This window comes from Ornithodoros turicata, chromosome 7, assembly GCF_037126465.1.
Source record: "Ornithodoros turicata isolate Travis chromosome 7, ASM3712646v1, whole genome shotgun sequence".
Classification (NCBI taxonomy): Eukaryota; Metazoa; Arthropoda; class Arachnida; order Ixodida; family Argasidae; genus Ornithodoros; species Ornithodoros turicata.
Window position 1 is genome coordinate 20,156,237 of NC_088207.1, and position 24,957 is coordinate 20,181,193.

Consider the following 24,957-nt stretch of genomic DNA (forward strand, 5'->3'; position numbering starts at 1 on the left):
TATGTGTTAAAATTGTATTTATTCGATTTATTCAATCCGACGACGCCAAAACAGCACAATTTCCACAGAACCCTATGACAGTACAACTGCTTCCCGCGCTGTCCCTGTGCTGGCTGTGGCAGTGTCAGGAAGGGAAACTGCTGTTATCGCAGACCTGAGGTACTCCGGCGTGATAGCTTCTTTTGTAAAGAAGTGCAGGTCCATCGTTGGTTCCAACATCACGAATCCGTTGTCTGAGAAGTAGCCACTGATATTGCGCGCATTCAGCCACACAAACAACGCAATATAATTAGTGGCTACAGTTACGGTGAAGTCTTTCATTAAGTTATGCCCGGCGAACGGGCCACTTACGTTGGTTATCTGAAGAGGAGAAAAAGACTGATCTGTAAAATAGCAGACATTTACGAGTATAGTCCGTCCCAACTTCCTAAACGCGATCTGCCTATGCAACTACGTTGGAAAGATAATCTAAAATGTACCTGCGATTGACTGCCTTTAAAAATGAACCAAAGAAGTGTAGTGCCAGGAATAGATTACTGTGAACGACGAAACACAAACATATTTATTTTAAATCCCTAATGATAATCGTGCCGTGCTTTCCTGCGTTATTGAAAGAATGGTTAGGAAGTGAGTGTGGTGGTGACTAGAATACGCGATGAAAAAAAAACTATGGAGACGACGAAAATACAAACGTGTGTGTGTGTGTGTTTGTTTGTTCATCGTCACCCTAGTCTTGTTTTCTTTTTTTCTTTTTCATTATGTATTGTTGCATTACGTGGCGCCACTGCACCTCTGCTCGTGTCGCGAGATCTGTGGACAGTTGTCTCCAATGGGTCACACCACGGCTCATCAAATGATCCTTTGCGCATACAGATCATGCTTGGGCGAAGAACTGTACGTTTTATGCACCAATACACGTTTCCAGGTGTTCGCTGTCCGGACACTGGGTACGTAACAATGCACGATTGATCCAAAGGGCCAGTTGAGATGGGCCCTTCATCGACCCTGTATATGTTCCCAGCGGCGCCTTTCCTGTTCCGCGTGGCATTTTGTCGGAGACGTTGGTCCATATTCTTTCTTTATCGAAGCGTCCTCTTCACGCGAAGACGTCTTCACAGCATACAACAACCGGCTATTCACGCGTGCGACAGCTGCAGTTTTCATTGGCCTTCTTCGGGCCTGTATATACCTCCACACGAAAACCCACACGATTCACAGAGCACAGACTATGTAGCATATTTTCCGAGACAGTGTGTGCTTGACATGAATGACTGTGACACATAAATTTTCGCAGCACAGCGGTGCTTCCACATAGACGTTTTGCCCCGATATGGCGTCAGTGAAATGCGCTGTGAATATATCCACAACAATTGATGAAAATCGGATCCATCAAACGGTGTAACCCACTAAATGTCGTATAAGTTGTTGGGTGCCTCTTGTTCTTCTTTATTTTTTGTGCGCGCACTTTGGACGTGTGAGATCTACGCTAACACGTGTTCACACACACACTTACCGTAAGGGTGGCGTTCCTGAGTCCCTTGATATTCTTGGGGGTCTCAGGTAGAAGATAATTTGCAGGTCCCAGAGGTCGTCCCATTTTGTCAGTGAGTGTAAACCAAAGGAAGCATGTAGCAGAGGTACAGGATGTCATGTTCATAAAGTCACCTAACCTCGAAACGTACGCTTGTACAGAGCCTTCCCGACGCTGTAGAGGAAATAAGTGAGCCAATTAGAACGTCCTTTTTATTAGTATAAGACATCCAATGTAACCACTATCGCAGCCTGCACGACGTGTGACATCAGCGTTCTCCAGATAGCGTGTCTCACAACGGACGTACTGAGTAGTATTCAAATTCAAACGGAGCGTTCCACAGATTGGCAAGTTGGTAAGCATTAAATCTTAGGAGAGCTCGAGACACCCAAAAACACTGCTCCCTCAGATCTTTCTTTGTTTTTTTTTTGCGGTTTCAGTATCATGCATTGCAAATATCGGTCCTTACAACGCTCACGACACTAACTTTCTCACGAACTGGATGTGTTCCATGGAGACCTAAAAATTCGCACTTTTTCGGGAGTTAATTTTACGAATAAAAATAAATAAGCAAGTTCGCACGAAGGCCAGATATGACGGAAATGAGTTAGCATTAGAGATTCTCCTATGGATTTTGTTGTGCGTGTGCGTGTGCGTGTGCGTGTGCGTGTGTGTGTGTGTGTGTGTGTGTGTGTGTGTGTGTGTGTGTGTGTGTGTGTGTGTGTGTGTGTGTGTTTCGTTTTGTACGTTCCCTCGCCATATATATGTTCTCGTTCTTTCGGCTACGCTCTCGTAAGCGGTCACGCACACTGCTCGTACAAGGGACCATATCCATACGTGTAAACCACGCATTCACACACTCACGTAGCTACACATGCTCGGGAGAAAAAGCCATCTACACAGCGTATTGCACGCCAACCTCTCGAGCTCCTTCGCGCGACGCCCTTTTCCACTTCTCTGTACACCGACGGACGACACTGGGATTTCGTTCGCGTGACCGTTCTAATGCTGAGTCATTAATAATAATGAAAGAAAGCGACGCACGTACCACGTCCAAAACAACGCTGAATCGATGAACGGGAGCAAAGTTTCCCCATGAGTATAAATCAATATGAAGCACAGCATTTGGAAAATCTTCTTGAAGGTCATTAACGACGTAAGCATGAAGTTCCCCGGTCGAGGAGAGGTAGTCGTTGAGAAACGGTACCACAATGAGCGGACTGAAGAACCGGCGAGCGAAATAATGGAGCATCTTCCATCTGCCTCCGTATTCTGCGTAAAACAAAGACCTTTTAAATTTCAATACTGGTCTGGGTTCTACACCCGTGAAGTTATCCTTAGAGTCATTAAATTCAGAGTAGCGACACTGAGTTCTAAGTGCGAGCAGAAGCGCCATGTTGTTTCCGCATCATACCCGTGCCGTCTACGGTTGTAGACAAAGACGGCTAACGTAATGCTCCCCGTGGGATGGTGAAGCGTGGGTGATTGCTGTGCGATAATCCATGTATTGTCCATGAGAGCACCCCGAAGATGTCAAGTTGAGCTCAATGCTGCATTCTTTAGAAAAAATGCTGGTCAATTTTATACCTTTTAAGGTGGTAATGGTTTGTCACCAATGCTAGTCCCACAAATGTGTCAAGTTTAATTCATTTCACAGAGTGGTAAATTCCAACCGTGTACATGGGTCGTAGCGTTACCGCCCTGGGTGTCAAATGTATACCCTTCAAGTGTGCAAATGGATTGTCCTAGGGCACTCTGTATATAATATATAATATATGTTATATAACCACCCTGCGTATGTTTCCTTCCGAAAGATGGCGCCGCAATCGAGGAGGTAAAAAGTCCTGTCGTACCCTTCCGCATGGGGCGATACAGCAGAAGCTGTAAGAGAGCCGGTTACCTCTTCGAACCTTTTCTTTTTTTTTCTAAGAGTGTGTCAAGGATGTCAAGGCTGGTCTGGTGCTTGCAACTGAGAGCAAGTTCTCACGCGCGCACGATAGATGACATCGCGACGCTGACATAGCGCGGATACAAGATAGCGCCCGCTCGCTCTTGTGACTGAGTGTCGCTGGCCTTAAAGGGACTATGAAACGATTTTTTTCTTCGTTTCGTTCGAAGGAAGACATTTTTTTGAGTCTAGAACCGAAATTTTACTTTCGTCGCGAGCGGATTTCTCGGGAGCGAATTTAATCGGAGCGGCGAAGGGAGGACAGCTGGCGCCGCGCCGTGACGAGCTGCCGAGCGGAGACACAACGGGTAACTTGACGCGACCACGGCCGGCTCAGCAACACGTCATCGTGACGTGTTGCCGAGCCGAGGAATCCCGCCTGGAGCATGCGCCGTAGGATCCCGCGTATGCGTTCATCGGGAGTGGAAATCTCCATGACAGCAGCTTTCGCGCGATCGGCAGATTTCGGCAGTGGCGGCAGCCACAGCGCGAGCTCGCTGCATTACTTGCCATTGTGCAACACCGGTGACGTAACGGGGAACCGAAGAGCGGTCCGTACAGTTACACCATCGGCAGGGAAATATGCGCGGGAGAGAAGGAACGCGGAAGAGACATTTCCAGCGCGCGCTCCTCGCAGAGTGGAGCGATTTCGTCCGGAAAAATTTGTGGCATATTAGTTTCTCTGCGGGAAGAACAGTTTCCATCGAAAAAAAGTATGGGGGTTCGGGAAATTTCATAGTCCCTTTAAGCGAAACGTATTTACTGACTTTTTTGTGACTAGTCGTCTCAAAGAGGGTGATATATTTGAGGGTGCGGGTGATATATATTTGAATGGCACGCATAAGAACAGTATAGCGCTCTGAAATAGATAATAGTGAGTTTAGTGCATTGTACGCTGTCACCTTTGCGTACATAAGCGATTGAGTCGTGGTACTGCACAACGCGCGGAGCTCTCTTTATGTTTTGCACGTGCGCAAAGGCGACGATGCAATAAAACTCTCTAATGAAAACTTCGTGTGCGAATGGGAAACGAACACGGCGCACTATAAAGTCGACCTTAAAGGAGTACAAAGGGCCGTCGAAAAGCATTCAGATTGAGACATCTGATGAAAGTGTGTGTGTGTGGTTCGCCGGTCAGCGGGGGTCGGTGCCTTGTCCTTGTGTCGCCGTAAACCAGTTTTGCCGGTTCTCCAGGAGAATTGGGGATAAAAGGAGCGACCGAATCACTACCGAGCGAGGAGGAAGGCTTTTTCAGAACCCCGAACAGCCGAGTAGCAGACGACATTTCTCTAGACCAATCAGCGAGCGTTCTCCTTACAGCGTCAGCGCGAGGTTCCAGGCAGATCACAGGCTGGTACTGCTCTTCACCGCCGTGGCGCACCGTGGCTTTTTGCGGCGTACTTTAAATTCAATTTCTGCGATAATTATGAGTGTGTGGTGTGAATTAGTTCGCATGGTGCATTTTACTGCTTAACAGTTTGATAGGAAGAAAACTGGATGTTTAAACTGACTGCTGTGCTACTTTATACTGCGTTTTCAATCCATGAAAATTGCGTCCGTGCGCACTACATGCACTTTCACACGTGAGACCGGCTTTCTGGGAGTGGGACAACGAGCCAAGAGTGTCCTGGATTTCACGCATCGGCGTACAAGTCGAAACAATTGCACACCCGTACAATTGTGAAGTATTCAATAAAGGCATTGTTTGTGACTTTCACGCTATTGCACACAATATAGAGTGTTTTCAACATTATACATATATGCAGGGTGTTTCACCTATCGTGAAACAAACAGTGAATAATCTGGGCATGTTGTTGCATCTACATGCTGTAAAGAGCGTAACAAGCCGAGACACGTGAAGAGACACATTTGCATTTGTCAGATAGCGGATTTGTTGTGGCTCATCACGAGCCCCATCTTATAGAGATGTGTCACAAACGTCTATAAATATATACCTATCTAAGAATCTCTCCGCCCCCCCCCCCCCCCCAGTTTAACGCAATCTGACAGATTTGTACAGAATATGTCCACGCTCAAATAACTTTATGCGCCAATATGGCTACTTGAGAAGCGGAATAGGCAGTGAAGTTTCGGCTCGACGCCTACGAACGCTGGCGAACGTGTAGCGGCCGTGTTTTGATCAGCAGAATCGTCCACATTTCGTTTGCTTCCCTTATCTAATTTTTCCTGAGTAGCAGTTAAAACGGAAAAAAGACACGCAAAGAGCAACCGGTGGAGCACCGGCTTCAGTTCCACCGGCGCGGCCATGGAGATAGGCCACCGTCATCGCCTCTCCGCGGCATACCATCACCGCCGGTCGGGACTCATGTAGAGGAACAACACCTCCTCAACCGTTTCAAATTCTCCCATCTTGTGGCGCTGTCGCCGCAGTTGTTCGGCGCGCCGCCTGGAGAAGCGCAGATGAGGCGCGCTCAATTCTCTGCCAAGCGGCGAAGAAGGACATGCACCTTGCCCATTCTGTTTCATTTCAATGCTTGTCTTCTTCTAAAACAAGAACATTGCAAGAACGAGAAGTAGACAGGAGGGGGAGGGCCATCGTTTCCTTCCGTCGCTGCTTGGCGGATAACTGAGAGCAGCAAAGTAATCATTCTTTTCAAGCTGCCAATGCCGGACTTTTTTTTTTTTTTTTCAGCTGTTACTATTGTGCTAGGGTAGCGAATTTGGACAAATCAGGATCGCACTTCCGTATTCTGTCAAAGAAAAAAAAAGGATACTTTTTCAACTAATTTATTTCAATAAAAATGATTGTAGTATGTGGTATGTGGCCAACGTCCCATGTCGGTCCCACAATGAACATTTTCCGAGTAAGCATATGCGAATGCTCAGACACCTGTTGTGTCTGAGGTATTTAAGTTAGGTAATCCGTCTCAAGGTAGCGGGGATGTTTGAGGCCCACACTTGATGAAGCTTTGTGCCCGTAATCAGTACAATAGGCTTTCATTATTTCCGTATTCTTCTTGCGATCTTGTCTGCCTATTTTCCCATGCGACGTGCCAGTCCGAAAAGCGTCGCCACTTTTTTTTCTCTTTCGTTGTTGTTGTTCTTGTTGTAGGGGTGGGGGGGTGATATATTTATTTCAACAGAGAGAGGGAAAAAGCCAAGAAGGTCACCCAAAGCTATGTTGGCTTGCTTGTCATTTTGTGTTAAAGTACGACGTTTGGCATTCCGCCGCTATGGGCGACACGATTATGGAAAGTGTCCACTTTCGGACGAGTTTACTTTTTATGACACGTTGCGTGGAAGACCGTGGTTGTCCATTTAGACAAGGTCTTGGCGCTGCAAAGAACTCATAAAACCTAGACGAACATACGCACAGACGAACATGAACGACATAGCTCGCGAAGAAGGACCTCCCATGCCTGAAATAGGGAGACACTATGTCCCTTAAGACTTTATGGCACTGATTGGTGAGTAGAGGAAGAGGTTCCAAAGATTCCATTTGAATAATTACACGTGAGTGACTTACCAATAGAAGACCATGAGGGCGCTTGCCAAATTGAGTTGAGTTGCCAGTACAACACACCCATATTGTGGCCTTCATCATCGTGTAAGATACTGCGTAGATGTCGGAAGTACTCCACTCCGGTTTTGATGCCTTGTGCTTGCACGATCTGTAGAGGAAATCGTTTACAGCTGCGGTGGAGAAAAACAAAAACGCTGCAAACAATAAAGCAGTGAAACGGACCATTTCCATGTACGTGTCGTCCCTGACGTCGAAATGCACTGCCACCTGCATGCGTCTGCCATGTCATTTTGGGGTAGGTAATCTGTGTCAAGGTTGCGCGGACTTTCTTGGCCTAAACTTCACGACGCTTTGCAGTCATTGATCAGTACGATACGCTCTCACTCATCCCGCATTCTTTTGGCAATCTTCTCTTGCTACTTTCCAACGCGACGTGCCTTATTTTGAGGTTAAAATGCGACGTTTTCCATTCCGACGCCGGGGACGACACGTACATGGAAATGGTCTATTGTGCCGTCCCCGGAGTGCTATCACGATTCCTATCGTCACGAATAAAAAGTTCCTATTTCCAAGTAACTAAGTTACAATTAAGAAATCTAAGTAGCTTCAGAAGTAGAACGTGAAGAAAAGCAATGTGCAAGTTTCCGGCGATGCAGAATCAAAAATAACAAAGACGGTTAAGAGCATCAGCTGTTTACTTTTTACATTAAAAACAAGACTTTCGTGCAGTAGGCTGCACTTCTTCAGCCTGAAGAAGTGCAGCCTACTGCACGAAAGTCTTGTTTTTAATGTATATAGTAAACAGCTGATGCTCTTAACCGTCTTTGTTATTTAGCTTCAGAAGCGAATATCTGTAACAAAACTGCATTTTGTGTGTGAGGACCGAGGAAGTTAGCACAGACGCTGGATGTGAGGTTTTTTTTTCTGTCACCCCTAGTGTCCCCTACGCTGTCATAATAAATCTTGAGCATGAGAGTGGGAAACACCACCATTAATGGGACGCGTAATTATTTACCACTTTATACAGACGCCTCAGTAACTCAGGAGTAACTAAATTCCACAATACAGGGTGTTTAAGTGAACGAAAATTATAACTGGCGACGTACCCGCCGGAGGATTGAGGGACCTTCGGCAAGAGAGAAACTGATGTTCTGAGGCTGGAACAACATAGAAGGGACAGATACAAACAAGGCCTAATTACCTTCTGGAAACTTTTGCCACTATTTAGGAAAGCTTTGGACAATTTTTCATTGGAAGAAATTTATTTTTTCAGTCGAACTTTGAAAATTGTCTTCTCCCTGTTTGTAAACAAGTCACGACATAGTCTTCGGCAGCGCCACCAATTTGGTAGACTTGAACTACGCTCGAAACTCGCAGGCGAACAAGGTCGCGCACGAAAGCCACGGTCTTGAGGGGATTTCGATGGTCCCCGAAAAAGGACGCGACCTTCAGGCCTACTGTTCTTTCAGTAGGAGGCAGCGAACAAGTGCCCATTCGTGGAGCCCAGCCCACCCCTTCCGATTCGTTTCGGTTTCAGTCTGTCTACCGACGTCACGATGACGTTTCACAGGTAGAGGTCTATTCCCAAGCGAACCTGAACTTTTTTTAACAGAAATATGGAGTCCTCCAAGGATAACCGCAGACTCAACACAAACTATGCACAGTACAGCAACAGAAATAGTCGAAAAAATAAAAAATAAAAGTGCTGCTTCAGCCCCGCCTGCTTGATTGTCGCATAAAAGCGCCCGCGGAAGGTGCAACAAGAGGAGGAGGAAGCGTTCCCGCCTCTTGTTTTACCTTTTTTCTCCACTCATTGACCTTGATACTGGTGGCGACCGTCTTGTACAGCTATTGTTATCACATCAACCTGTTTTCGTTCGGAAACATGATTACCAGCATAGCAAAATATTTGTTAGATGCATATATTTATAAGTAGTAGTATTGATAGTACAGCAGAACAGTGGCTTATCCAGAATATCGAGCACGAGGGTGTCGCAAAAAATGGGGAACCACGTGTCATAACTTAACGTGTCATTACCGGAATGTGTCTGCGGCTGAAATAGCAAGCCCCCCCCCCCCTCCCGGCAGGGAGAAAAGTTAAGGGCGTATCTTCAAAACATTGAGGGATGTAATATAGGGGGGGGGGGGGGGGGGCTGGATAAATCACTGTAGCGGAATACCTATAGCACAGACTGGTGGCCAGATGTTAATAGAAAATTTTAAGTAAACATCAAATTACTGGAACAGGGGCATGGTAGGTGAGCCTCATTTCAGTAGCCTTTGATCCAGTACATCCCGGTGACGTCCAGTTCTGTAGTCTTCGTGGATATCTTTTTTTAGTAAGTTAAGTTTTAGTAAGTTATAGTTATGAAACTCGCCGTAGTCAGTGTTTCTGTAGTGTTCTGTAGAGACTTGCGTATCGCGATCTCTGTGTTTGAAAAGATACGCCGATACTGCAGAGGTCATTATCTAGCTTGCTTAAGCAGTCGTCGCTCAGTAGGTATTCATGCCACCGTGGCCATTCCTTCTCAACGTTCTCTTCCGGAACCTCAGACATGCCAAAGCCGCGAAACGCAACAGCGACTACACGTGCGCGAACCAGCAGCTCTCGTTGTCATGGTAACAAAAAATAAAAAAGACGACGGCACGACGCTTACGCAGGAGACGGCGATGGTGTTCTCACCTACGCCCTCTGCTGCTCTTAGCCTCCTCACCCTCGCTGTCGCTAGAATAGGTGACGCAGACGGTCTCCTGGTTATGTGCTGGATCAAATCCAGGAAGATCCAGCTAAAATTGCGTAGGTAATATAAAAAATATGGACTGGATTAAATCCAAACAACCCTGAGCGCCATAATCATCCAGATAACGGAATGGAACTGTTCTGTGACTGGCTCATTGTGTTGATAGCTAAACATTACTACTTATAAGGGCCCAGGGCGTAAGTCGTGACGTTACCCACCACTGTGAGGCCGACAATGGCGACCCATATCACCATCACCACCATCACCACTAATAATAATAAGCATTTCAGCGTTAATTCATCGAATGAGGCAGAAAACAAAACAAAGAAGAGATGCGCTTACCTGGGACAAATACACTACCATGTCAAAGTCTTTTGCTGTGTCCCCCGTCAATGGCAAATTAAATTCCTGACTGATGAAACCCATATTGTTTTCAGTGCCTAAGAGCGAGACCTCGATTAATAATGATTGTAGATTGCATTGGGAATATGCTGAAAATACTAGACATAGACGGCTGCCGAACACTATTCACAAGCTGAGGAGGCCGGCTTTTGGACTACTTTCCCAACGGAGGCTTGTTAGCAAGAATAGGAGGCGATTATACTCTTTTAGTCTCAATACTGGTGACATGTACTTGAAACATGTGCATTTGATGTAGCAGGTCCATTCATTAGCTTTCCTTTCATTTAAAGAAACTGTAAAGTGAATTTCAACCCAGGGTAAACCTTATGATATTATGAAAGCCTACGAAGAGTACATCTCAGTTACAAAATATTTCTTTTCGAATTCCTTTTTTTTTTTTTAGTAGTTAAAATTTCAAAGATTGCATGCGAGCACAAGGCTGTGTACTCCGTAAACAACAATAGTGGGGGCTGAGGCGGATATATTTAGTAGTCCAAAGGGAAAAGAAAGGTGGGAAAGGTCAGCCAAACGGGACGTCGGCTTACTATTCCGCAAAGAAAAAAAGAAAAAGAAATGAAAGAAGAATAAAATAAATAAAGAAAAGAATTCGGAAATTAAGGATAAACTAGCAAACGGTGAAAGAATGATAAGCTAGATTAAAGACAAAGATGACAAAAAAAGATGAAGAGTGACAAATGGTGAAAGAAGGGTGAGATGAATTACAGAAGAAGATGAGTTGAAAAGAAAAGCATGAGGTTAATGCGTTGAGGGTGGGAGTGGGGCACTGAAGAATGAGGTTGCACGACTGGAGTTCACAGGCTGTTTATAAGACCTGAATCGCTCAAGAAAGTCAAAACTGCTATGGTCACAGAACGTTGTGTCTCATGTCGATGGGCCGAACAGAGTGGCCAGTGAAAAGTCCGTGCACCGCAGCTCGAGTAGACGTCGTCTGAGCGTGGCTCGAGGAGTGTCGGATCTGTGACAGCCGAGGAGAAGATGTTGAATATCAGCTTCAACAGCGCAAGTGGGGCATCTGGGCGAGTGGAGAAGACCCATTTTACAGAGAAGCAGAGGTGTCCAGGCGGCACTAAGTCGTAGTCAGTGTAGAATGGACGCTTCACAAGGGTGGCAAGCTGGGGTAGTTGGTTGGTTGGTTCGCCGTCAGGCCACTTAGCAGTGCATTGTTCAAGGTGCGGTTGTGCCCCCTTTTTTGAAAGAACTTTGATTCTGGCCAGGTTCAAAGACAAGAAGGTACGGGAAATCGCGGAAGCTTCGCTTATCAAGAGAAGCGCAGGCAATTGTGTAAGCTAGCCTTCCACAGGCCTGTCCCAAGCGGAGCTGGAATATCTCAGTTTATAAAATAACCTTTCGTTCACTCTTGCCCTTAGTAGCTCTTGCCTTGATATCGTGAGGGTACTGGTAACCGAACTTGTCTGACTCATGTCCTTAGATCTTGTTCTACCTTGTTGCCTTTTTTGTTATCTGTTTCTTTTTCTGTCTATGACTGTTTAAATTTATCTGTGCACTGGGATTAAAGTTTAGTTGAGAGTTCGCAGTTTGTGTTGTGTGTCCTCTGTCTGAGTGTGAGTCTTTTTGGCTGCAATGAACACCACGTAGAATGGACGCTTCTTGACGCGAGCAGTGGTGTGTCCATCGATGAGTGGATAGACCGGAGATGATCATTCAGTAGGACAGCGTCCTCTTGAAACGCCGAGTGCCGCTGTGACGTAGTCGCTGTGTCTGTAACCGACATGCTGGGGCTGAAAGTGATAGGAGACAGTTATTGAAAGTGACGTCCCCATGTGCCCGACGTGCTAAGGCGTCTGCGCTTGTATTTCCGTGCAGGCCGGTGGGACTGCGTGCCCATTAGAAACACAGGCTATGACCCGAGGATAGAAGTCGATTGTATATTGCGACTATCATAGTGTCTAGGCCGCCGACTGTTCGGGAACAATAATTTGCTAGAACTTCTAGCGCCATCTTACTGTCCGTGAACACAACCCAAGCGCCAGGCGGTGATACCGCTATGTGGTTCAACGCGGTCAGTATGGCGAAGAGCTTGGACTCAGTAGATGACGTTTCGTAGGGGAGCTTGTGCGCCACTTCAAGGTTTTCATGTGGCATATAAAAGGCTGCTGTTGACCCGCCTTGAGAAACTGATCCATCGATGTACACAGAGAGTCGTTGAGAGTAAGCTCAGTTGAGACGTTCCAGCGTAAGTTGATGAGCACCAACGGGAGGTACAGAGTTTTCTTCAGAAGACCAGGAATGTGGTCACACACAGGAGGCCTGCGAACAGTCCACACTGGCGGGGCATAGGAACGCACTGATGATATGGTGGGGAGGTACACTATAGTAATACCAAAGCTAGAGTCCGGACAACCAATATCAATGAGCCGAAGATAATGGTAGGGGTGCTGAGTGAGGTACCGCGCATATGTCCGGAGTGTTTCCACGCTTCGTAGGATGGCTGCTGGCGTGTCGCGTGCCTCTGACAGAGTAGGTCTCTGTCGTTCTCGGAACTCCTAAACAGCAGTGGAGGCTTCGGGCCTGAATATTGAGAAGCTCACGCTCTCCGGATATGCTGAGGTCGTGTACAATAGGCAGGTTGTACCGCAATGTGCCCCGAATCAACGCTGTAAGAACTTGACAGAGGTCGGCGCATGAAGGGCCCCACGACTATATTTCGATGCAACGTAGAACATTTACAAAACTGCTGGTCTTCGTGGCTATTGTTTTTACGTGCCGAGACCACGTCATGCCTCTGTGTAATGTCATGCCAAGGCACCTACAATGAGGTACAAAGTCCAGCGGTGCCCCACAGACGACAAATGAATACCTTTGGAATGAGCGCCGGGTGAATGCCATTGCAACGGCCTTAACAGGGGATACCGATAAGCCTCGGTCGGCAAGGTATTCTACAATAGAATCCAAGGTGCATTGTAACCGGCGTTGGTCAGTGTCTCGACGGGTGGCAGAGGTCCATATGCCAATGTCGTCTGCGTACAGAATGATGCGGGTATGATCACGAAGCTCGGCGGGAAGCGAAGCCATTATAACATCAAAGAGGAGAGGGCTCAATAGACTTCTCTGTGGAACACCACGACGGACGGGGTGGAAAGCGGTGTCACCTTCCGTTGTGCGCACAAAGATGCGTCGGTCAGAGACAAAGTCCTGGGTCCATGAGACGGCGCAACGTCCTACTTCAGCCTCTTGTAGCGTCGCGACGATTGTGCTGTGCAACACGTTGTCATAAGCTTTCTCTTCATCGAGAAAAATTGCACCGGTGAGGTTGTCTTCAGCCTTCTCTTGTTGCACTTCAGCGACGACACCGAGTACGGTGTCAATTGCCGAACGTCCCTGACGAAAACCTGCCATCAGTCCAGAAAAAAAGCGAGCGCTTTCCAGGTACCAGTTCAAGCGGCGGAAAACCATGCGCCAACAACACTGGGTTGGCTCGTGTCGGCTATGGCTAGTCCCGCCTTTGTCATCCGCGTCCCGATCTGTGGCGAAGCCGTAATGGCGAAATGTTTTGGGTTACACGCTGTGTGATGTTGAATTTACCAAACCTGAATGCCGTCGAGCTTCGGATAGTCCAGCAGTCACGCCGGAGACACAGCACGACCAAATGCCATCTGCAGAATCGTCGACAGAGGATGAATTGCCGTCATCGCCGTCACCTGGCCGCGTGGGAAACAGTCCTCATGTGTAATGAAAATGTTGAGAGCCTCACGGCGGAAACATGCTATTGCTCCTTCAGGTCTGGTGGCCGACGCCGACGGCAGAGGAATGCCTTTGTTGCTGCGAAGTGAGACGTTACCGATGCAGCGCAGCGGTTGCATTTCAAGAAATCAGTACACTGAAATACAGTGGCTGGACAGTGTTCCAGTTGTCCTACTGCTACGTGAGAGAAAGCGACGACTACGCCTTTATCAGGAACAGCGAAGTGAACAAGTGAGTTCATTCACGTGTTCCTTCATTTTTTGTTATGTTTTGTTTTTTTGTTTGTTTGTTATCAGTAAAGTTACGTATTATAATTTTACGCTGCCCATGGTACATGCAGGAAGTTTCGGTACAAACAATTTACACGGTGGCTCTGGGAACCATTAGGAAAGCACTGTAGAAAAGTCCTCAAAGTATGTACTGTACATGTCATATGGGAAAACTTTCCTTCTGAAGTATACAAAGGTTTTTCTGCCTTTTGGACGTGTGATGCAGTTGCTGGTGCGTGGCCATGTATATGTTTGTCGTGATGACGATGCCGACGCAACGCGGCCAGCCTCATCAACATCGCTACCGCGCGCCTCGCTCGGTAATCAGTTCCGTTGAGCGCACAGTCCAGACCAGCCGGTCGCGCTGATCCCGAAATAAAACTCCTCTCCTCTTACGTCGGCAAGGCCTCATTCTTCTCCCTCATGTTTATTCGCTTTCACGGAGGTGAAGCTCTCACTGTTCTTTGAGGTGCTTGTGGGCAGCATTGAATGCCGGCCATCTTGACAAGAGGTACAGTACATGGTTTAGTCGTGAACACGGGAAGATTACAACAGTATTCCTTTCACGCAAAATAGAGGTCTGACTTATACCTAGGGTTCCAGGTTTTCAGAGTTTTCGGAGAAAACTTTACGACGCACGCACGGTCGTGCAGCGAAAACGCAGTTCTCGCATCTATTGCTTCAACACTAAAGAGACACAAGCTTAGCAATACATTTCGTGCCACGCACACTGAGTTGTTCCGCAATTCCAAATGCGCCTTTTCCGTGTGCGGTGCTCACTGTTATGCGGCAGTTCTTATATACGACAACATCTGCATCGCGACCGCGAGACTACGTGAACCCCCCGAAATCAGGGTGCTGCTTGACGTAGTCGCAAGACAACTCTCGCTTGCGTCCCATCTTGTCGTCAGCACTGCACATAGTTGCCCTTCCAAGAAGAGCACTCCGTATGACTTCGGTTCAATGCTTATTTTAGTACTTAGGTCACGTGTAGGATAAGGAAATCCGGAAACAGACAGGGGGAATACCCCGGCGGTGAATCCTGAAGTGGTCGAGATGACCGCCGAAGAAAACGGTCATGGAAACTATTATTATGTTGCGGTGGGGCCAGTATCGGAGGTCAGAAGAAACTCGGGGCACAAAATGAGGACAACAACAATTACCCGGTTATCAGGGAAAACATGTGCCAAGGGGAGCCGAGTTTTTCGGATTAATCCGAATTCCTTAAGAATTTACCAGAGTGTGGTTTCTCGAATTTTTTCGGGTAATTCCGAAAACACGGAGCCCTACATATACCCTTCTGGCGTAACCGGACAGCCACTACACAGTAAAATACATTCTACAGACATCAAAGCTTGTAAATATTGCTTTATTGATGACTGTGTTTATGAATGAACATATGAGTGATAGCAGTAAACAAACAAGGAAGGAAGGAGAACATCCCCGCGCAAGTGTTACACCTCCCACCAACCAGTAACGCAACGTGCACAGGGTTTGCTACAAACACGTTCCAGTCCTAATCTCTAATAGAACATAGGCAATCACCTTGTCTATCAAACATCATCTGAGTTCATGGCTTCGTCAGTATGAGAAGGGACTCAGGAGGGGACATGCCAGTGCCTTCAACAGAGGCTTCACTTCAGAGACATCCCTATATCATTGACTCCACAAGCATGTGAAGCAAAGAGTTTAGACCTTTTCCACACATATCCATCTTTGTAACCCTCTCTCAATTTCTCCTGATAAATTTCCCATGTTTTCCCTCATACCAGTCCAATTGCAGTCATTGGTGCGGGCTCTGGGCTTTTGCAGGTCGCTACTATTTCACTTACTAAAATACGTAGGTCACACCGGCAGCACATCAGGATAAAAACAAGACTTAAATTACAGTAAGTGTTAACGTTTTGGGGCTTATCCATGCCTCATCATCAGAATGAGGTTCATTCCAGGTCCCCCAAACTCACCTCGGAAAAGCGTGCAACGAAGAAGGCCGCCACTAGATACCTCACTGTTGCCGTTCCGGATCACTTCAGCGTGCTAAGTTTAGCGGCAAAATGTTTTTGTTGTTTCTGCGAATGAATCTAGTCTTTATATGTCCAAATAAAACGCGTATAACAACTTTCTGTGTCGTGTTTCACTTTTTGGTCCCGTTTTTAAACGTGTTGAGCGATCGGCAGGATCTAGTGCACGGCTGCGTGCATCACATAGCGTACCTGTCGTATCAGGCGCCGCAGACGCAGTCGTCCTCGTCGTCCTCGTTCTCCTTCGGTGACTTGGCCTGGCTTGGATTGTGCTTCAACTGGATCTTTAGCGCGCTACAATCAAACGCAAGCCAACGTCTGGTAACAATGGGGTATCTAAGGGCGGCCTCCGGCATTGCACCGATCGGGATAGGAACAAATACATGGGAAAATGGCGACCTTGGGGGACCTGGTTCATCCGTAACGTGTCAGCTATTAAAACAGGGGGGCGTACCTATCGGGAAGCGGACCTGGATGTAATTTGGACTTGTTTTGATGTGCCAGGATTCTAGATTTTTCCTTACTCCCCAGCGACCTTCACGAGCTAGAACATCGGGGGTATCTAGGTCGGAGGTATCTGACGCGTGACGGATGAACCTCATTCTGATGATGAGGCCTGGATAGGTCCCGAAACGTTAACGCTTACTGTATTTTAAGTCTAGTTTTTATCCTGTTGTGCTGCCGGTGTGCCCTACGTATTTTAATAAATGTCTACCCCCGATACTTGGACTGTTTTTAGCCTCTATTTCACTGTAGCTCCCATCTTTGCAAGTTGTCGGTGTTTCACTCACGAGATGATCTATATCGTCTGCCAAGAAAAGATAATATGGTCATGGCTAAGTGTCTTCCGCATGATTTTATATCTAAACATGGTCCCTCATGGCTGTCTTGTGATTCTTAAAGTAGTGTTTATTGGTAATTAGTAGCGGGTCATAAGTTCATCATCTATTACTTAGGTATCACCTGACGGGAGTACTCCGATCATGAGTTTTTTACCTGTTGCGGGGCGCAACCTACCGTCCGATTTAATTTTTCTAATTTATGATGTGTAATAATTAGCGCGCTTTGAGCGCTTAGGCTCTGTGTGCAATATCACACAGGCAAACACTATCAGATCGCACACAGAAACAGGAGGGTCGAATTTCGCTTTACAGTTCCTTTAATGGCTTCATAACCTCGTGGTGTGCCAAATATGTGCTTCCGTTATGGTTACGGAGTGAACCTTACACACTTCTCTTTCTCATTTACAACTTCTTGTATGCAAACGGCTCTCTAGTCATTCCTACTTGGAGATAACTAGGATTAAAAGCAAGAGTTGGTAAAGCGACTGAATTAAGACAATTCCTGCTGAAGGTCAAGTCATATCAGCAACAGGTCTTTTCGAACGCTGCGACTAGTAGATAACAATGAAAAAGATATCAAAATTCGGCTAACTACTGAGACACGGTTCTACATACCGATTGTATGATGCTGGCGGAAGCCCATGAACATCTTGAAAGGGTACTCGAGGAAGGATTCTGGTGCCGCCGTAAGAAAGGTATCCCGTGATGGGAAAGACTGGATTCCGTATTCAGAGACGAAGCGGGCTTTGGGGTATGTGTTTGAATTCCACGGGTTGGAACCGTAGTTGTAGTAGTGAACTAGAAAACAGCAGTCAATTGATTTTTTTTTTCAAATTTAAAGGTAAATTTTGAAAACTATGAATTGAAAACCTTGATCCACGTCGGCCAAGTTGATAGTATGCATGGCACTCCAGTTAAATACCTGGGCTGAATAATTCGCGAACGGGTTCCTCCCGTTGCGAAGTAAGCTCAAGAACACGTAATTCATTGGTGGATAAGGGAGTGGAAGAGCGTCCTGTTGCGCTTCACGGCGGCCAGCCGCGACAAAAATATGTAAACCGAAACGAATTAACTAATGCAACAAATGACCAGTGGCAGAGTTCAGTGGCAGAGTTTTGTCTAAATGGTGTCCACTGAAGGTCCCAAAAGGGCCTTTAATGCCGACGGCGCCCTTCTTTAGAAGTCATGTTTTTCACGAAACTCATTTGCATTTTGATTTAAATAACGGGCGTCTCCCACTCATTCACACGATGCGCATCTTCTAGCCTGTATCGGACAGATACTTTTAGAAAAGAAAGTTCTTCGACTGGTGCACGGCTACGCGAATTATTTAGCCCGGGGATTTAATTGAAGCACGTGTACAAGGGTGATACATGCCATCTCCGTATTTGACGCTATTAGGGTCTGTCGCAATCCAATTCTCTTTCTCGGTCTGCTTTCCATTTGATGGGCTCGAAGAGACGAAGGGACGTGTTCGATCTTCCTCCAAGACAATAGGCATAATTGTCTCGATGTACAAAGTTATGTAGTCTCTTTCGTGCGGGGGCAAAATCGGCCTAAATCCAACAAAGAGCAAAACTGAATTAAAAACGAGTGAAAATACGAGACACGACTTGAGCCAACGCCACCCAGATGTGGAAGGCTCACTTCACTCCTTGGTCACGACGACATAGAAAAGTCAGGATGTCGTCTACTTCTGCAAATCGCTGCAGCTATTTCAAAGACAGGGTGGCTTTCTGTGGCTGCTACTGATGATCAATGCCCCAGGAACACGCTGACATCCCTCACTCATCCTCAGGATGTCATTGTGGGACAACAGTGACATCCTGGGAATATCCCACATGATCCTCAATTTGTTAGAAGAGTGTTAGAATGGGACTCCAGAGATGGTTCTAGGGACAACATCTGGGGACAAGACTGGGATACTCTCAGGAGCACTATAGGATCATGTAAAAGCCTCCAGTATATCTACTTTCATCCCTCACTTTTAGAAGTGAGCAGACGTTTACAGTGGAAACGGACTCTCTCTTTTGCAGTTTGCAACCTCGGCCTCCAGCTTGTCATTTTCTGTCTCTCACTTTTCATTGTTTTTCGATGACGAACAATGGGTGCTGTGGTATACAAAGCAAAAAATATAAAACGTCATGTGCCACTAATTGTAAGACTAAGGCAGCCGACTTTGAAAGGAATATCCAACAGTGGAATTTCCTTTCACAGACAAAATATATACTATATATTGCTTATCTTCCGAACTCCCGCATGTACGAGAGTCTTCCTTGCATCTCAGTCAAAACCAAGGGTGAGGTAACTAAATTTAATTAAATTTCATGTATAAGCAACACACCAGTGACAGATTCCTTGGAATATAAGGATACACCTAAGGTAACGTCCGTGTTTCCTACTTAGTTGATTAAAAGATCAACCGAAAGTCAAGCAAGCGCTGTAATATGCCATCACTTTTCTGTATCTTCGACGGCAATGCTCCGTGTAGCATCCCATCAGGGACCTTGCACGGATGTTCATGGAAACAAGATCACAATGAAAGTTCTAGCAAGCTATAATTTATCGCACATTGAACTCAATGCATGGAGTATCCGTTGAAATCATTCAATCTGTATTTGTACCACTATTGTTTTTGTATTTCCTCTTTGTAGTATTTTTGTAGTTTATACATGGTCATTGCTGATTCGGTTGAATTTGGTTATTACAAACAAACCGAAACACTAATTAATGGGCGCAGGCATAGAAATGCATATCGCATTATTAAACTAATTTACTTCTCCTATATATGTCCTCCGGCTGGCAGCCGCAGGATGTACGCAAATGACTATCACTGGAAGATCTCACGATGACACTCTTCGGATTTCCTCCGGACGTCCCATCACGGACGAGGACGCGATGACACTTTGAGGACGGCCTGAGGTTCGCGAGTGTTCTTCGGGTGCGGCTCATGCCGTCTTGTCTCGGTCTAGCTACGGCTACTGAGAGCACCGTTGCGGCTCGCGGGCTCTTAATGGCTACGTCGCGTCTTTTAAACGACCTGGCTTTGCATATCTAGGTGATGATGCTTGAGCTTGCAAGTCGTTCTTTCATCTCTCCTGCATTCCGTGTCTCTTTTGTCATGCAGCCAGAAAGCACCCGCACCTATCCACATACATGAAGGGAGGCCATCTTTTAATGCCTTAGCATTAGGAGTGTCAAAATGGAAGCTGGAGCAGACCGAGCAGCACCGAGCAGAGGTATAAGTGGACATATATAAAGGGGATATAAGAGGGCAATGTAAATGTAGGCAAATGACATATAATTGAAATAGTCGAAGGTAATTAAGAGTAGGAGGTAAGAGTAATTGACGGCAATTAAAGGTAATTCAAGGCAATTAAAGTAAGAAAGTTGAGTTTAAAGGTATTGACTGTAAGATACATGTAATTAAGAGAAAGACTGAATGAAATTAAAGATTAGTGAAGCTAACCTCGGGTTATTAAACGTAGCTAAAAGTAATTAACGTCAATTAAGAGTGAAATGAGGGTAACTTAAGCAAGTAAACATAATTAAAGCGTATTAAATGAAAAGATTATCTCATGTAATTAAAGGGCATTAAAGGGTAATTGAAAGTAATTGAGGGCAATTAAAATTTAATTAAGACGTTTTTTTAAGACGTTTAGACCTTTAGACCAGAAGTGGATAACCGAAAATCGGGTTTAGACTGGAAGTGGCAACCGAAAGTTGGGTTTAGATCGGATGTGAACAACCGGAAGTTGGGTTTAGACCAGAAGTGGACAACCGAAAATCGGGTTTAGACGGAAAGTGGACAACCGGAAGTTGGGTTTAGACCTGAAGTGGACAACCGGAAGTGGGTTTAGACCAGAAGTGGAGAGCCAGAAGTCGGGTTTATACCGGAAGTGGACAACCGGAAGTTGGGTTCAGACTGGATGTGGATACCCGGAAGTCAAATATGGACCGGAAAAGCGCTGAAGAGCGCTGAAAAGCGCGATTTCTCTCGCATTTACCGCTGAATCGCCACTGATTTTTTTCTCTATCTCTCTCTACATTCCGCATACATCGTACGTCTCCCCGTACTATGTCACGTGCGTTAAGAGTACATAGGCAGTCTTAGAAGAAATCCCTCAGGCCAGTTGTGCTGCCTATGTTCACTGTAGCACAACCCACTAAGAAACCGCGAATTGTTCGGTGCCTAGTCGTAAATTCTCTGCAATTGCACTCCTGCAACGCTAGATCTGCATAAGGATTACATTAACCACGGCTACTGCAGAAATCGTGTTGATGACAACGTGAATAGGTTTGGTCGACGCAGGGCATCATTTGTTTCAGACCGTGACTAAGAAAACTGACGTCGATGTGATGTTTTGTCCTTGGCAATGCTGTGCTCTATACTGCGTTAAAACTTGTATAGGTAAGCGAACGAGGGTTACGTGCGTCAGGTGACACATGTATAAGCTGTGAGAGGTAAGAAACCGTGCATGTATGCGCTACAAATATACAGGTCAGGTACTTCTGAAAGGACTGACTCTGAAAGGACTTCTGAAATCCTACAAGTTTACATTTCCTCTACGCCCCCTTACAAATGTAAAAAGAAACGAAGGGAGTGGAAAGGAATCTGATACGCACCACCAATGACTTGCAATAGCTTGTTCGTTTTCGTTGTTTCCAGCCCAGACGCACACTGATGGGTGGTGCTGCAACCTTCGCACCTATTCAGATATGCTGTGTATGAAGCGCTGCGTTCGGCAGCATTGGAAAAGTTCACTGCAAGAGATCTCCACTACCTGTTGCCGAACTTCCGTTTTGACGGTCTCCAGGAAGTCGGAGTTGGTTGGATATAGAGCCACTGCAAACATGAAGTCCTGCCATATTAGGATCCCAAGTTCGTCCGCAGTTTGGTAGAAGAAGTCCGACTCATAAATTCCGCCTCCCCAAACACGGAGCATGTTCATGTTAGCAAACTGAGAAAGAAATAGACGAAGGGGTGATTGTGCAGCGTTTAGTTGCCAGATATGTGTACACCAAAATGGCTTACCTTAGCAGACTGCAATAGATACGTCAGATATTCTTTAGTTACACGCTCGGGCAATATGTCGGCAGGAATCCAGTTGCTTCCTTTCGCGTAGATTGGAACGTTGTTTATTTTGAAGTAGAACTCAAGGCCACCGGCGCCATTATCTGGAAAGTTTCTTTTATAAGTACTGTGAGGTTTTGGTACATATTAAAACAATCAGCGACGCTTAAAAAAAAGAACACGGACAGAAGTCGACATATATGTTGCTCAACAGACTTACTGACTGGAGTCTGCATGAGCTCGATAGTTCGGAAGCCTATTTTGACCACTTTTGTGGATTCTTCTCCACTCGATGCTACGGTGACCTTTAGGGTATACAGATTCTGTTCTCCATATCCGTTCGGCCACCATCTTTTTATATTCATACTCTGCGTAAATATCAGCAATGTAGCGAGCATCACAACAGCACAGCTCTATTTCGGTAAGGGCGATCGGTTTCTTTCATCGCCAGAGGGGATACTTCACCCCAGTGCTCGTGATAATTTGGTTGTTGAGCCCCGCAGTGAGGATCGAGGTCCTACGTTTTCCGGAAAGGTCAGTAACGCTTAGCTAGCGTCACAAATTATAATAACGATGCGCAATAGTAAAGAATCGAGATTGTTACAAAGCGACGATTGGTCGAGAGTATAGTTTCAATGGCTCAAATATTGAGACACCGAGCAGCACCACAAAGCTTTATATCTTGACATAGATCAGGGTACAGTTTTGTTTACTGCGGTCAGGAGTGAACTTGGTGAGAAAATATATTTAATTTTTTTTTCTTGCTGGGCGATTTCATTCAGATTCAGGCAGGGCCCTAACCTTTGGGTCTCCGATTTTTTCCGTAATTTTTTATGGCATAGCCCCACCTGTTACATGAATACTGGCGTTGGTCCCAGGTACCGAGACGACGTGGTAGGCGAGATATAAAATCAAGAGCGTCAGGGGTGAAAACAACGGCTGTGCTCCGAAGCGATTTCTGCCCACTTTGAAGCGATCTACTCCGGTGTCTGTAGCTACCACAGCCTCCAGTCTTCCGCAACCTATTCACCATGTCATAGGCTCTGGGGCTGATTATTAATTATTGTCTCCGACGAGCGAAACCTTTTGTAAAAAATCCCAGAAAAGCCATCCCTACCGAATTTTACGCATTTTTTGTACCCCTATGTCTGCGTTCGTGATTTTAGCAAAACATCGAGCTACAAGTTAAACGAAAGCCTAATTTTCGCTCTGTTCAACGATGTGCAGCACAATTCTCTATCCTGTTTCGTTTCGATAAAATTTGCGCCGCAGCTGTCAGAAGTACGAAAATTTTGTCAAAGTTCGCGAGGCACGTGCGTAAAAAGGCCATGATGGATTTGTAAACAAAAAATTCTGGATCACGACGAATGCCTTAGCTTTCTTTTGACATACAATTCATGGTTGCTAAAAGCTTCGTGACTGAGTTACAGCGCTCACAGACTGCCATACTTCGCCACGCCCGACGAACCGGCGTACTTCGCCGTCACTTCCTGTTTTCAAGCATGTGCATTCACCACAAGTTTATAAATGCTGGTGCATGAGCCACAATACACGTACCAGTTCATAACGAATATATATTCGCTTCAGAAGCATTCCACTTTGCAGAAAAATGAAGGAAAACCGGTAAAGAGAGGAACAAGGACTGGCAATGAGATCAATAGGCGCTTAATTTTCCACATTTTATTCAAAGACAACAGTGCCTTAAAGATGCATTAAAGCGTGGTCGTCATTTCACGCATTGTTCTCCCAAGGGAAACATCCTCGTGTGCACTTCTGTCAGCTTTGTACCAAACGTGACATGAACGAAGGCCGGGTACTGGCCGCACCGACGACCATTAGGTCTGTTTCGATTCCCTGAATGCTGCCACCTGCCACTTCATCTGAAGGCAGGTGCAAGATATGCGTTGCGTGCCCTCGTTCTGTCAGCACCGAAACGAAGTCCTGAGCCGACCGAATTACGTCCGTTGCTTGAGACCGCATGTTGTACACACTTGCTGCGTGTTTAAGCGAGCCCCCTACTCCATCACAGGCATTCTTCCCATGTCCACTCGCTGAAAATATCCAGAGTGTCAGCAGAGTGTTACGGCGCATCTCGTGTAACTGATACTTGTTTTTGAAATGCGCCGCTGCACCGTCCGACACATAGACGACGTGTGAGAACACCGGCAGTATGTCATCAAGGGTGTCCAATATTGTCTTCAACGCAAAAAGCGCGTGCGCTGTATCATGGCGCAGGTCATCGCTTACCGTTGCCAGGCTAACCGTGTAAGATTTTGCCGTTGCAACGCACGTGAAGAGAGATACTTGGCTTCTCTGCCAATATTGGCTCTGGACTTCATAAGGCAAATTAATCGTGCAGTTCTCCGCAAAATCGAAGTGAAGGACAGTGTGTCGGAGTCTCGGGAAAGGTTTCTCATTCCAAATGGCCTTGCTCTGAATGTTGCGAATGTGGTTGTGCTTTATGAAGAGTGCAACCCCCTTGCGGAGCTCCTTGACGAATGCGCGACAGCTCATCATCTTTCTTATGAGGTCGCCGGACTCCCACAACGCGAGAACAACTTCATCTTCTGGCACTTATTTGTAAAGTCTTCACTGTTAACTTTTTAGCTCCGGCGCATGCTTGGCACTCCTGGAACAGGCATGCTTCACTTGGTGGGTCACATAAACACATTAGTTTAATGCTGTCTTTACACAGATCACGTGCAGAGATTGTGTTCACGGCAATAACGACAAGTTCGAAGTTGGCACAGTACGTGCAAACATACTGAAACTGATGGGGTGTCACTCGAACCCATTTCGGCCGAAGTGTGTAAAACTTCGTCAACCCTAGCTTTATATCCGTGTGGTCGTTTTTGAACATGTGGTACGTTTCTCTTATGGATCACGTCATGAATCGCTTCACAACTGCTTGCTTTTCCCCGT

General features: G+C 46.1%; 1 protein-coding gene across 3 annotated transcripts in view; it reads right to left on the reverse strand.

Annotated features, from left to right (window-relative positions):
• Window positions 1-24,957, reverse strand: part of LOC135400297 (beta-mannosidase-like) — a 54,479-nt gene continuing 29,522 nt past the window's right edge. For 2 of the 3 annotated variants that reach the window (XM_064632107.1, XM_064632106.1), the window contains exons 8-18: window positions 22,256-22,403; window positions 21,997-22,139; window positions 21,746-21,922; window positions 21,588-21,670; window positions 18,339-18,517; window positions 17,577-17,759; window positions 10,047-10,144; window positions 6,967-7,111; window positions 2,580-2,803; window positions 1,514-1,705; window positions 1-360 (exon numbers count right to left, since the gene is read on the reverse strand). In XM_064632107.1, the coding sequence (XP_064488177.1) occupies window positions 73-360; window positions 1,514-1,705; window positions 2,580-2,803; window positions 6,967-7,111; window positions 10,047-10,144; window positions 17,577-17,759; window positions 18,339-18,517; window positions 21,588-21,670; window positions 21,746-21,922; window positions 21,997-22,139; window positions 22,256-22,403 (1,860 nt within the window). In that variant the 3' untranslated portion in view covers window positions 1-72. The remainder of the gene's footprint in view (window positions 361-1,513; window positions 1,706-2,579; window positions 2,804-6,966; window positions 7,112-10,046; window positions 10,145-17,576; window positions 17,760-18,338; window positions 18,518-21,587; window positions 21,671-21,745; window positions 21,923-21,996; window positions 22,140-22,255; window positions 22,404-24,957) is intronic. The other variant, XM_064632108.1, reaches the window with a different exon arrangement.